At 35.7% G+C, this 15265-nt stretch overlaps 1 protein-coding gene across 5 annotated transcripts in view; it reads right to left on the bottom strand.

Annotated features, from left to right (window-relative positions):
• Window positions 1-742: 742 nt before the first annotated feature.
• Window positions 743-15265, bottom strand: part of Prkg2 (protein kinase cGMP-dependent 2) — a 110208-nt gene continuing 95685 nt past the window's right edge. For all 5 annotated transcript variants that reach the window (XM_048364172.1, XM_048364171.1, XM_048364173.1 and 2 more), the window contains 4 exons: window positions 11745-11867; window positions 10782-10844; window positions 4491-4557; window positions 743-2212 (listed from right to left, as the gene is read on the bottom strand). In XM_048364172.1, the coding sequence (XP_048220129.1) occupies window positions 2117-2212; window positions 4491-4557; window positions 10782-10844; window positions 11745-11867 (349 nt within the window). In that variant the 3' untranslated portion in view covers window positions 743-2116. The remainder of the gene's footprint in view (window positions 2213-4490; window positions 4558-10781; window positions 10845-11744; window positions 11868-15265) is intronic.

Genomic DNA, 15265 nt, shown 5'->3' with positions numbered 1-15265 from the left:
TACCAGGTAAAGAAGATATCATATTTACTCCCAAAGACAAGTTTCTAAAGCAAATATTACTTTAATGCTGTTTTTCTACAAACGTAAAAGTAATTACTCAAGAAAAGTAAATAATTTTCCAAAGGTCACTTAGCTAGAAACTAGTGGAGCTGAGATTATATGATGGTCTAATTTCTCATATTTTTAATTTTATAAAGCCCTCTGAAGAAAACACAATAAAATCACATGTGGGTACCGCATATGACATGGCCAGCCACTGACAGAATTAACCTGGTGTACTCTTGGCTTTTATCTCTACCTGTGTAGGGTCTATTTTTAATTACATCTATTGCTCTCCTTTGAGAATGCCATTGCTATTATAACTATACAGTTCTAATCTCCACCAATCATTACATAAATTTTATACCCGTGTGTGTTTGAAACTTTAAAATATATACATGGAAAAACATAGCTGTACATAAAAACTAAATGCAAATAAAAATAGTTTAAAAATTTTAGAAATTCTTTAAGCAGGTTATGTTAATTCTTTTAAAAATGGTTCTCTTTGTACAATACATAATCTTTAAAAATACTACTCTATGAAACAAAAACTCTTTGGTTCAGCAAAAGGACTCAAGTGTGGAAATGCAGTTAAGGATGCACTTTCTCAGTTACACTTCACTTCTCTGACTTAAGTTTTCAACAAGCACGCAGCTAACTTTCTCTGCATGATGCAAATATGTGCGTGGAGTGGGAGTAGGTTGCTTTGCACATAAACTACTTTCATATAAAAATATAAGCAGAAGTTTGAAAAATATGGGAAATCAGATGTTAGTTTTACTTGCCAGTTTAAAAAAAAAATAGAGCAACAAGCTCTGCTTCTTACCCATTTTGAAAGGAAGCTAAGAGAAGGATCATGGTCAATACATACAAGCATTCATAAGGAAAGTTCTTAGGTACTGGTGTCCAACTGTTGAGAGTATCCTATATATTGATTGGAAGATTGCCAGAAGTGTCAAGAAAAGGCCACAACTTGGGTGTTATTTTTTTCTTTCTAAAATGCTACCACTTCTCCAACAGCTCATGTTAAAATTACCAATATATGCATGGCTCAACTGTCTTTAAAAGTATACATTAACTCTACAGTACTTACAATGCATCAACATTTGCCAAGGGGCTTCTCACTAAATATTAACAGGGCTCATACTATACTATCTTTTGTTTTATTATAGCAAGAATAACAGAATTGGTCAAAACATCTCAGAGTTTAAAAGAGTCCACAACTTTACCTATTAAAATGTATTCTTGTTTATCTTTAATGAAAAGGAAAAGCCTCTTTTAATTTTATTCTGATGTATTTTTAGTATTTCACAGTCTGATGTGAATTTTAGTATAGTCTTTCCAAAGGGCTACTGATCATTTATTTAAGCATACATTATAACCATTCTTAACAAAGTTTGTGAAAATTTTCTGAGGTGTCACAAATGGTTACAAGAGAAAATACTTCCCTTATATGTTTTCCTTCCTTCTTTAGTAAAATATAATTACTCCATTGGATTAATTAACTCAATGGGGTAATAGTCAAATTTTCCTTTTTTAAACTAGTGTCAGAAGACTTTCAGTAATTTTATCAGACTTTATAGATTGAAAGAAGATGAACATCTGGTCTAAAAACCACCATCTTAAGATGCATTCATAAATACATGGAGTTGTTTCAAAATGTGTGTGTATTCCTCTTTCCGTTTGCATGACTTAGTTATTCAAGAACAAGGTCCTTGTTAAAATTCACTGGGACTGAGAGGAGAGCAGTCTGATCTGGGAAGAGCAATAGATTGCAGAGAAAGTGATGCCACTGCAACAAAAATGGTTTGATTGTATAAAGGAGAGGCAAATAGCCTTTAACATCGGAGACCAGCATATACTGTGATAAATGAACACTTTACAGCATCTAAATGAGACTTCATCACGCAGAACCATCTCCATACATTCTCTTCCACCTCTTGTGCAGAGATTTCTTGTCCTTCATGGTCTTCCAAAAGTTCATAGAATACTTTGAAGAAAGAACTAATCAGTGTTGGGTTATTGATTCATATAGTCCTCTTCTGAGGTATGAAAGCAGGCATCACCTTGTCTTTGGTCAGAAGTCTTTATCCCAGCCTGATAGCTCATCGGGTGGCACCCCCTTTTCGGGTGGATACTTGTCGAAGTAGCTGTGATCTACGGGTCCACTAATCTAATGTAGGGAAAGAGTTGAAACAAAGATGAATATAATGTTCATTAAGCATATTACAATCGAGTGAGACATTGTTATTATTATTTTATTATCTTTAAGTCGTTGTATATAAAGGAGTTACCATTCAACAAATCAGTTCTTACGTACAGTGTAACTTAGTTGCTATCATCCCCCCTTTCAGTTACTAGTTGAACCTTAATTTCATTCTATAGCCTCTTGTAAATTGCATATAAAAATTGCTCAACATCATCATGTAGTTAATCTCAGACTTGTTAGATCTCCTTCCTCATGAGAATCAAATGTTTTGGTCCTTAGACTACATTATGAAGAGCCATCTGGTATGAGGAGCTATTTTCTTTAAAAAAAAAAGCCAGCAATAATACATATTTTTATCCAATTGAAAAATAGTTTAAGTAAATATTCAAATTTAAGTAAAAATAGTTTAAGTAAAAATTCAAATTTAAGATTTACCTCTTCTACTTTCAGAAGATTCTGACCAATAGTAAATTTTATATGGCTAACTCATTCCTATAAACTAGGTAATTTATAATTAAGGGGTAGTTAGAAATATTTGTGACCTCGTTAAAAGAAAGAAGAGTCTGGTACTAAATTATTTTTCAAATCAGGTGGCTTCAAATTCCTTGCTTTTCAGAAAAATTCAATAGTACCTAATAATCAGACAACAAATCATTAAGATTTCTCTGTATGACAGGTCATAATGTGTGGGGAAGAAATCATCCACGAGTTCACGTGACTCAGCCATTGCTTAGGTATTTTCAAGTTCAACACTGTACCACTTTATGCTAATAGTTTCTCTGAAAGAAACATTAAGCCTCATGGTCTATATTTGTAGACTGACCTCTGAATTTTTAAATGAAAGATTAAGTACTGCTGGGTGCCAATGGCTCATGCCTATAACCCTAGCTAGTCAGGAGGTTGAGATCTGAGGATTATAGTTTAAAGCCAGGCAGCAAAGGCAGGGATGTCTATGAGACTCTTATCTCCAATTAACCAATAAAAACTGAGGAGGGAGCTGTGGTTCAAATGGGAGAATGCTAGCCTTGAAATACAAAACGACCAAAAATGGTATAAATATTATGGAGAAAGAACACTTGTGTGTTGTAAATATTGACATTGTCAAAACATTACTATAACTTCATTGAAATATATCTAGTATAATTGAAATAAAATGAATACATGACATCCATCAGCCATTTAAACAGTAGGAATTTCATATCCCTCTTTTTTATCCTTTTGCTTCCATTTCATTTTTCCTATAAAGTAGATGTTAATGTAATAGCATTATGCTTGAGAAGAATACTTGATCATCTTTAAGTGTCTTGCTTATATTTTCAATTTCTGTGACAATACAAGTATTTCTTCTAGAGTGATATAATTACATTTTTAATAGTATACAATATCAGATAACATAAATAATTACAGTTTCCTGAAGGTAACTGTTAAATAAGAAATTTTATCTGTTTGCCTATCCAACTGTGCCTTTCTTGGGACATAAGTGGAATTGTCATGTAATTAGTTCCTGAAAAGTTGACTTCACACTCATCAAAGAATCAATATAATTTAGTCTGAATTACAAGTAAAATTCACTTTCATTTAATTAAAAACACTTGCTAAACTGTTTGCTTTTTCCTTTATTTTTGTTTCATTATTCTATCTCTTTCTCACACATTTGAATACTGAGCAATTGAATATTGAGAAACTTAGCAACATATCCTTCTCCCTTTAAAGGATTCAGCCTGATAACTCCAGGAGCCAAACTGACTCACCCAAGTCACAGTTATATGAATCAAAAACTTTACATTTAACATATGGATATTTTCTGTGCTACTGGCCTTACTCAAAGTTTGCCTCTTTCCTAATAAGATTTCATTTCTCTACTCCCAACTTGTGTTAAACTGCATCTTAAACAATATTGTATTAACAAAGCAATCTATGAGTACTAACAATCTTAGTCAATGTCACCCCTTTCAGGGTTCTCACCTACCCCTTCCCCACCCACCCCTTCTCTCACTCTTCTTAATTTTGTCTAATATACAATGTATTCTTGACTGTATTCTCCTCCTCTTCATTGCTCTACTCTTTGTTCTTGAAAGGGGTGGGGTGAAGTGGAAAACACTTTTAAGAAACCATCTAATTATGGTATGCATGTGCATGAACACGCAGAAACATCCATCTTTTACACATCCCTCCATAAAATCTGTTTGGAAAAACAAATTCCAAGGACAAAATCAAGAAGGTAATGTAGTCAATACCATACCTCTCTTCGTAAAGGTGACGGAAGGTTCCTTGCCTTCAGTCCCTCCCAATTGAACCCATTTAGCCACCTGAGAAATTAAAGAAGAATGTTGTTTATTTAATAAACTATTAGCAAGTTATGTATCCATTCATTTATTTTGACTCTCTCTCTTGCTCTCTCTCTGTGTGCGTGTGTGTGTGTGTGTGTGTGTGTGTGTGTGCGCGCCTTTGCTTAGGATCAATTCCTCTTCTGCATACTTGTTTCTATTGCCTGTTTTCTATTCACTGCTATACTCCTGTAATTTAATTCTTCTTTCTCCTGTCTTCTCTCCTGGATCATTACCACCAATATGGAAACACAATAAGCACCAAGCACCATCTTTAGCCTTCTCTCAGTCCAATTCTCTCCTTCCCATGGGAGGAGAAAATCCCTGCAAGGATTAACCACTCTACAAATCCATTTCTCTGTTGACTTCCCTACAGCCTGGTTTTCATCCCACCAATTTACCTTGATTTTCAGTTTTCCTCTTACTTGGATTTTAGTAGCCACAATTTTATTTCCTAGAACACGATTTATCTGGCTTCCAGATTCTACTCTCTGAGTGATATCCTTCATCCTGTTATTTTCTGTTGAAGCTGGTGTGCTCCAGAACCCAGTCCTCTTTTCAACCACCCTTGTTTCTTGTGTTTCTTTCATTCAGTCTTATTGCCTTAAATAACATTTAAATTCTAATGTCTTTTTTAACTCTGTTCCCTCTTATGAACTCCTTAGTGGTTTGACAAGCTTCCATCTGCAAATGCTATTCCTGATGTCTAAGAGGCAACTAGCATATATCATGTCCAGATTGGAGCTCCAAAATTTTTCTAGCTAACTTGCTTCAAGCATTCCACTCACCCCGTAGACATTAGAGTTAAGCAAATCGGGTAAGCATTATCTTCAAACTTTATCTGTATTCAGAATCTGACCAATTCTCCAAAACTTTACCAGCATTACTTTTGTCCTTGGGAAACAACCTAGAAACAAGAATAATCTAACATCACAGGTTACATGGCAGCTTTGCTCAGAATTCCCCAGTGTTTTCTATCCAGTTCAAAACTTGTCTTCATCATGTCATACTGTAGCCTCCAAGGCCTTACCTAATTATCCTCTCCACCACCACCACCACACTCTCCAGTCATTATGCTGTCCTACTTTTCTTTGTCTCTTCCTTGCTAATCTAACCCTTCAGGATTATCTCAGCCTGCTTAGGACTTTCCCACTTCAAGGCCTCTGCACTCACTGATGGATTATTCTTTATCCAGGTTTTGATATTACTTGTTCCCTCAGTATCTTCAGGTTTTTCCTCCCAAGTCATCCTCATAGCAGGGACTTTTTAGGCCACCTACTATCCCTTTATAATATTACAACTTTTGTCACCTGTGTCCCAATACCATCTTACCCTTTTTCTCAGCCTTATTTGATCTCATTAGCTATCCGATGAACTGTCTGGATCATCTTGTTGATTTCTTTGGCTTATTTTACTTACTTTCTATCTCTTCCTCTAGACTATAAGCTCCAACTCAACAAGGAGTTTTATTCCTTTCCTTAATACTGGAGGAAGTACATGACACAGAATAGGGCTTAATAAATATCGGTAGAATCTTAAGTAGGAACACAACCTTGCACAGGAGTTACTACTACATAAAGGCATAATATGACACCATCATGGGAATGGTATCCCTGGTAATGTGAATATAAAACATTGCAAGACAAGGGAGTATTTTATAGTGATAATTTAAAATACAGAACTCAGCTAATAAAAAAAGATGAAGTTCTTTCCTTGCTTCTATAACATTTATTTCCAAGGGATGCTTTCAATATATCTATATATCTATATGTATTACATACACACATATATGTACACACATATATATTTATACACACACACAAGCATAGAGTTTGCTGGATTAGAAGTGTAATACCAAAAATCTGGAGGCCTCACTTCTCTTAAACACAATCTGTCTCTGTCTATCAATCTGTCTGTCTGTCTCTCTACCTCCTCTCAGAATCTTATAAAGCGTGTTGAATAATAGACTTTTGCACTCACTGATCTTTTCTGTGGAGATACTGAGGTCAGTCAACAAAAAATTGTGACAAATGAAGAAAGAAAGTGGGAGGAGAATGCATAAAATTCAAGGCATAAAGTAAAGCAATAGCCAACCCTTTAAAAATTGAATGCATATCTTACAAAATCAAGAAAATGGAGGGAGGGGTAGAGTTGAGAGGGATGCAGGAGAACGATGAAAAGGGTAACACTGATCAAGATGCATTATATTCATAAACTAGTTTATTGAATGGCAACTCCTTTGTACAACTACTTAAAGGTAATTTAAACAATTGTGCTAAGACAAGTAGGTCTTTGAATGAAAAAATTCAAAGAACTTACATTAAAAATGTTTTTATTTGGGTGGAAGATGACAGACAAAAAAATCCAAGTAAATAACACAGAGCACTTAGTTTTAGACACTATTAAGCATGATAAAGTGGTAGATGATGGCTAGATAAGAAGTAAGTTGTAGGTATTGATTTTGGCTAGGATGCTATTTAAAGTGATATTTGAATTAAAGCCATATGAAGAAAAGAGTGATGTCATTAGAAGATACGGGGCAATGACCTTGCAGAGAGAAGGAAGAGATGGGAAAAACTAAAACATAAATGTAAAGAAAATGATGGGGGGAGATAAAAGAATATCTGAGAAACAGTCAAAGGCCAGATCATGTTATGACGTTTTAGGACATAGTAAGGAATCTAAACCATTTAATGTGATGGAAGAGAGTTGAAAATTCTAAGAAAATGGTTCTGTTCGTTTTGGGAGAGATAAATCTGGCTGTGATGTGGAAGGCCAGGGTAGAGTGGGCAGTGTGGTCAGGGGATGGGTCTGAGACTGAGACTGGGGACTTCTGCCACTCTGGAGGAATAGTTCTTCTCTTCTACCTCTTTCAACCTCTCTTCACCCTTGAGTGAGTTTATGTGAAATCCTTGACTAGATTTCCTTGTTCAAGTCTAAGTTTAGCAATTGAAAAGGAACTAAAAACAGAGAAGGCTGACTCTAGTACATTCCATTTTAGTTACCATTTTGGTAGAAGCTGCTGGAACTCTAGTCAAAGAGTAAGAGTCACACAACAGCCCAGCTGTTTTATGTCCTTCTTCTGCCCTTGCTGGCGAACCACAGAGGTTCTGTCCTAGATCCACCCATCCTCTCTTCATACAGACTGAGGTTCCATTTTCAGGGATTTCTAGGTACACAGTTCTGTGGATTCTGGACACCAAATATGGCAATAATTCCTTCAAACATATTTTTACAATGCTCTCTACCCAGTAGGTGTTTTCGACAATATTAATAGAATTGATTTTTATTCATCTGCTAAATCAGGGAGCCTGTAAATTGCTGATGGTCTACTTATTGCAACGTGACTTATGACAATATTTACTTAACATGAGTGGCCATTCACTTAATACTTGGAGTTTTGACACTAACCACATTGTAAGTAACCCAAATGCCAGCATGTTCTCTTATGTGGAAAATATTAGCCAAAAATTATTAACATCAACAGCTCATAAATTGCTTCTTTGTTTTTGAAAGAGTTGTAGACATTATTATTAAAAGTAAAAATAATCTTAAAATACTGGGAACAAATCATTTCTACTCTTATCAAGAAAGGATTAACTGTACCCAAGTCCCTTAGTCTTCTTTTAAAATAGGTGTTGAGAGACAAGTCCAGTATTTAGTTACAAGTATATAGGGAAGAGAAGAGATCTGTAATTATTTTTAAGACACATAGCTTTACATAAAATGGGCACATATACATAATAATATGTGACAATTAGCTATATGTATTTTAAATAGAAAGCTAAAATGAATTATTCTCTAAGAAAAAAAGTTTAGAGAAAAATGGAAAACATTAATGTCAAGCCTTAAGAATTTTCCTTTCAATTCTGGCTGGTAAGGATACAAGCTGTTTTTATTAAAATTCTTTATTTGGAGAAGCAGGCAACTAACTTTGCCCCCAGGTTCCTTGTAGCTTTATAGCTTAAGTAGCATGAAACCAGGACAATAGATGGATAGCCTGTTTCTGAGGTCAGAAAATTCACTATAAACTTGTTATATCTTATTAGTCAAATAGACCCGGCACTCTGTACATGTATTCTATTGCTACACATAGCAAATGCAATCTAGCTACTTAAGGACAGGCAAATTAATAAGGAAAGATATTCAGAGTCCTTTATTACAATGCTTAGGTACCGAAATACTTTAGTATCCATTTGCATGTGCATCCAATCACAATTTGACAGCTACACTTAAATAAGCCTCAGGTAAATAAGAAAAAAAAAAGGATAATGCTAGATGGAGACTGTTAATAGTTACATCACTTCTGTTTCCCAACTACCCCAGAGCTAGGCATGCAGACTGGTTAGTGAGATGAAAGAGGACAATATATTGGACAAATTACTTTAATTGATGGGACACTTGTTTCCTCAATATGAAGGGTATGTTTATGTGTCATTTTATAATGAGAGAGGAAACTGTGGTAACAGCATGAGGTGCAGGAAGAAGATAAATTGGAATAAGACACATAATGAGCTTCAAAATTGAAAGCAATCCAAAGGATGATAAAGAAGATTAAAATACTGCCAACACTTTGATGTCTATAAAATTCACAGATGTGTCTGTCTTATCATGTCCTTTTTTCTCTGTCCCTCCCTCCTTCTTTTTCTAATTCATTCTAAAGGCAGAGGCTCCACACTAGTTTACAATGTTGAATACATGGCTTTATTTCAAGGAAGTTCATGAATACATAGAGGATAGTTGACAGCTTGGGGATTTATTTAATTATTTATCTCGAGGCTGTGCTGCTACTGTGGAGGAAAATGAATGGTGTTTCTATTCAGCAGCTACCTCGTTCCCTTTAGCTTCACTCTGTGCTCCTAAGTTTTCAGTGAAAATATCCACAGAGGGCTGGGGAAGGTCGCTCACTGAGAGTGTGTGCTTAGCATGCATGAAACCCTGGGATCCATCCCTAGTACCAAGAGAAATTTTAAGAAGAAAAAAGAAAGATAAAGAAGGCAAGGAAAAGAAAAATGAAAAAAATCCATACAGGAACAAGACATTGGGAGGTGTTTTCATTTCTTAAGGTGAACACATTGGTGTAGTCAAAGGCTTTCATAATGGAATTCTGGGTTTTATTTCTGGCACCATCAGTGTATTTTCTAACTGATATTTTCTGTCAATTATAACAAAATGATTATAGGACTTCCTCAGACATTGACTTAAAAAAACAAATGCCCGATGGCTTAAAGAGCCATATTTGAATATTTAACCAAATCAGAGAGAATGTCTTCAGGAGGTTACCAAGGATTCTGCAGGCATTTAGAAATTCATATGACTAGAAATGGCATGTTAGATTACTGCATAGGGAAAATTTACTGTTTGCGATTCTGTGTAAACCAATGTACTTTGCCCTCCAAAGTAAAAAAAATCAGCATGAGGCTTCAAACTTTGGTGACATAATCACAGGGAAATCATATTTACAATAAATAGATAATGTAAGCTAAAAGTGAAATGATGAAGTCCTATATGGATATACTCATTGTAAGTTGGAAGTGCCCTAAATAGAAATACATACCAAATATCATAGCTAACATAACAGTGCACTGTAGAACTGGTTCCTTTTCCTCCTGATTGTGGTATATCTGCATGGCAGTTGTGGCTCAAACAGCTGCTCTGCACCTCAGAACAGAATCTTAATACTTACCACTGGTTTCAAGAAAGATCAAAATCAAAATTTGCCATGATTTCTACAAAGTACATACTGCTCTTCCACTAACATAACCTCAAAATTCTCATTAGTCAGCACTATATAGTAGTTGATTGAACTTGCACAGTCTCTTGAAAACTAGCAACAATATTAACAATAATAATCATAATCTCTTTTAATTTGCTCATTCAAAGCCACAATTAAAATTCAACTCCTTCACAGAATCCTAAATGGTAGTTATAAAGACAGCAGTGGATAAAATGTGAAGTGTCTATGACTTGACAATGTGATTTTATAACTTGCTTTGTGACTTCACCCATTTCACCCATTTTTGATAGAAAGTTCTAGCATTAAAAAAGTGTTTGGAGATTGATTATGATAACTACATCTAGTAAAACATCAAGGATAAAACAACTGAATCTATAAAAAGAACATTTTCGTCTACAGAGATAAACTACTGATATTAGTATATTATTCTATCAACTTCTATATTTTTTCTGGCCAAAGTAGTAACTACCTGTGTTTCTTTATGTCATTGATTCCGTTCTTCAGATTTCCCAGCCTTTCTGTTGGATTTTGCCTGAAATGATAATTTTCCAAAGGCATGTTATAATATACTTATTTGTTGGTTACTTTAGTCACTCAAAACCATTCATTAAGTTTTTACCATAGGTTAGATGTCTGAGTACAGGGAAATATGAATATGTAGCCCCTAATTGAGTTAGTCCTTCAAGGAAACTATGAGTAAATGTTTACTAAACTCTATTTTTCATAAGGACTTGGTAAGTCCTTAAGTCAATAAATCTTGTTTTATGTAAGTCCACTCCAGATTTCCTCAGTTCTGCTGAGGAAAACTGGGAGAGATTTACAGCGTCATTTACACCTAAACATGCAGAAATTCTATGTTTAAAGCTTATGAACTTTCAATGCTTTAAACAGTGTTCAAACATGGGGGAAAGCAGCAGCACAATAGAATTTAGCACCTCTCCTGCTCTCCCCCAAAAAACAAGAACAAAAACCAGGACTCTCCAATTTTCTGACACATGATTTTCAGTAGCAAAACAAGTCTTGCACATTCAAAGTAAGGCCAGAAAAGTACTCTTCAAAAAGAAAAAAGAAGCAGAGATTGAAAGAGCCCAATTCTATCATTGTCACTGATTTTCTCTCAAAGCAATGAGATTGTAAGTTAATTACTTTAAACCAAGGTGTGTCATTCTGTTTTGTTCATAATAGTTCCATTAGATGACTTGCAAATGTAGTTTGCAAGTCTGAATTGTTATACAGTGATTCTGTGACATGAGGTAAACTCAGATTATAAAACAGAAATAAACTTACTTTAAATGTAATTGGGCAACATAGAAAAATGTGAGACGACAATGTATAATAATTTTAACATATACAAAACTAAAACCTGCAAGCCTTCACAGGTTCTGCAAAGCAAGTATTTTTTTTTTTTTTTTTTTTTAGGGGTCATTCTCACCTGCAAAGCCTCCTAATCAAATCCTCAGGCCGCCTTGTTATCTTTCTGGGAAAATCCATTTTTTCAATTCCTTTTAGAATTAAATTATAGGTCATCATTTGGTCAATTCCAGAAAAGGGTGGGCTACAAAAAATTCAAAGTAAACACACTAAGACTACATTCCACGTCTCTTCTTTATTCCTTCATTTTACTCTGCCTCCCTCTTCATCCTTCCTTCCTTCCCTCCTTCCCTTTTCTCTTTTCCCTTCCCTTCCTCCTGTACTTTCATCCCCTTTTCTTTCTCTTTCCTTCTCCCCTCTTTCTCTCATTTTGTCACTAGTTGTTTTGCTAGAAATTTGAAATCTGCTAGAAAGTAATTTCATTAATTTCACATCATATAATGATGCACTTAAAATGTAATTGTTATCTAAAAATAAAATGAACACACACAGAATGACAGAAAAAGTGTGACTTTTTTTTTTTGGTGCAGTAAAATAGGAAAAATCCTTCTCCTGAGCTGACAGTGGAACAGAGGTGTAAGTGAAGAGAAGGAATGAGCCACACTGTTATCTGTGGGCTGGATTTCTGAAACAGGAAGTACAACGCCATCCGGTAGGAGTGGGCTGGAATGTTCTGGAACTGTGAGGTGGGCAGGTAACTGGTGGAGTGAGTAAGCAGCAAAGGGGTATAGCATTAGTAGCATCACATAACCAGTATATTCTGAGTCAGTGATCTAATTTACAGCAACCAGAGTCAGCAAGTTTTAATTCACAAGGGATAAGCTGTGCTGTGGGGGAGGCCAGAGGCCTGGAAGGATAGTAGTATTGAAGGTGAGACGTCTAAAGTTTTAATCTATCTAAACTATATAATGGATTGGATATAGTGTCCTCCTCTCAAATTTATACAATGACACCTTAATCCCAGCATGTTGGCAATTAGAGCTGGAACCTATGGCCTGTAGTTAGTACATGTGGATGCAACTCAGATGAATAAAATCAGTGCCCCCAAGGCAGAGGCCACAAGGGCTGACTAGTGGTCTTTCCACAATCTGAAGATCTGAAGAAGTCCGAAGTTTTCAACTAGGATGAATCCTTGTCAGAACTCAGTCTTGCTGGTACCCTGATCTGGGATTTCCAGCTACTAACACAGTAAGAAATAAATGTCTGATGTTAAAGCTACAAATTTAAGGTGCTTTTTTTTATAGACAGTGTAAGCTAGGACAGATGGTAAAGGCCAACAGGATTTGCTAATGGGGTGAAAGTCCTGTGGAAGAGAAAAACAAGCATCAAGAAGATGCTAAAGTGTTGTTGTCCAGATGCCCATACAAGGGAGCTGTAAGCATCCTTTATGAGCTTAATTTTAGAAGTCTCTCTTCACTTAACAGAAGGAAAATGGGGTGAAGTGGAATGCCCCCTAAACGTTCCCATGTTAAAGGCTAGACCACAGCATCGGTGGGTAGTGGGACCTGTGGGAAGTGAGATCTAGGGGAAGAAATTGTCACTGGGGATGTGTTCTTGGACAGGATACTGGGACTTACATCTCTGTGCCATGTCCATCACTAGGTGAAAAGCCTTCTCTGCCACACGCTTTGGCCGTGATGTACTATTCTGCTATAGCTCCAAAGCAAGAAAGCCAACTACTTCCTTCAAGCTGATTATGTCAGTCATTTTGTCACAGCAAAGAAAAGCTGACAACTCAATGGGTGTGCAAAACAGATTAAGTGGAAGGGACTCAAGGATCATAGTGTGTGTGTGTGTGTGTGTGTGTGTGTGTGTGTGTGTGTGTGCACGCCAGTTCTGTGGCTTGAACTCAGGGCTTGGGCATTGTCGCTGAGAGTTTGTGCTCAATGCTAGCATTCTACCACTTGAGCCACAGCTCCACCTTTTGGAAATAAGATTCTTACAGACTTTCCTGCCTGAGCTAGCTATGAACCACAATCCTCAAATCTTGGCCTCCTGAGTAACTAGGATTGCAGGTGTGAGCCACAGCTACTTCAGCCTTCAAGGCCCTCTTTAAAATTTTTGGTGTTCTGGGGTTTTGAACTCAGGGCTTCATACTTGCTAGGCTTCATTGGGTATTTTATGATAAGGTATTATTTCTTATCATAATATGGACTAGTGCCATGAGCTACCTATTTTGGGCTTCTCATCAGAGCTCAGATCTCAGCAGCTAGAAGTACTAAGATGGCCTTGAGCCACCACAAATAAAAACTTATTTTCAATTGATGATTATCTGGAAATTTTTGTTTCATCCAAATCTGAAGCAATAAGTATTTGAAAATGATTACAGATAATATAAAAAGATTTTTCATATCTGTCCAATGTTTATGGACAAAATTTAAATCAAGCCACAGGATATATAACATTAAAATGTATAGTGTAAAAAGCTTAAAAGTGCTAAATATTAGTGGCACAGTATTTGTCTAGTATGACTGAGGCTCTAGGTTTCATCTCTAACACTGAACATAAAGTTTAAAATTTTAAAGTTTTCTTCTTGTGAAGTATGTATTGAGACTTGCAACCCCATCTGTGGATCCATTCTAATATTTCTTAGTTTTGTTTTTGCCAGTCCTGGGGCATGGACTCAGGGCCTGAGCACTGTTCCTGGCTTCTTTTGGCTCTGCCACTTGAGCCACAGCGCCACTTCTGGATTTTTCTATATATGTGGTGCTGAGGAATTGAACCCATGGCTTCATGTATTCGAGGTGAGCATTTTACCACTAGGGCCCCCCCCATTCTAATATTTTTTAAACAATCTCACACAAATCTTCTCTAAGATGAAGATTGAGGGTATGTGTTTATAAAGTATTGTGTGAATTACCATAAATCACACATGTGTAATGGTAAGTATGTCACATTCAGAGCCAGAAAGATCTGATCATATTACTCATCTTGAACAGCAAGCTTTGTTGCCTAGTTTTCTTAACCTATAAAATTTTAACCATAGAAATAATCATAAAATTTTAAACCATAGTCATAATAAAAACTCTTGTCTTATCTCCCTTACAAGTATATAAAAATTAAACCAAACTGGATAGTATGTATATGACTGCTTTGTGAACCATAAAGTGTTTTACAAATATGAGGTAATATTCCATATATTCTGGATTGGGAAAGATGTTCATGAATGCATGCTAAATATTTGAGACACTGCACTTGTTAATACAGTCTTTTAATCTCTTTGGGGATGAAAACTCAATAGTAACTGCTAAAACCCCGCTGTGCTTTGTCTCTGTTCATTAGCACTTCTAGAAAGGAGTTGACAGAGGGATTAAAATTGAAACCAAGCAATGGAGCTTTCTCTTAGCATTTCTGTTTAATGATACCTTGGGAAAATGGGAGAATGTGGATAAATTTGGTTTGATTGATCAAGGTATTCAACTAGACTAGAAAAATAGCTATTCAAATTGAGAAAAATATCAATATGTTCTTTTTCTGGATTATTAAAGCCATCACATACTTAATTTATTATTTATAATAATAAACTATCCCATTGTAGTTAAACCACAGCAATTTTCCATCAACTTCCTGAATCTTTTCTCC

The sequence above is a fragment of the Perognathus longimembris genome, chromosome 16 (genome assembly GCF_023159225.1).
Source record: "Perognathus longimembris pacificus isolate PPM17 chromosome 16, ASM2315922v1, whole genome shotgun sequence".
Taxonomy (NCBI): Eukaryota; Metazoa; Chordata; class Mammalia; order Rodentia; family Heteromyidae; genus Perognathus; species Perognathus longimembris.
Note: the sequence above shows the minus strand (reverse complement) of the source record. Positions and strands in the feature narration are given on the sequence as shown.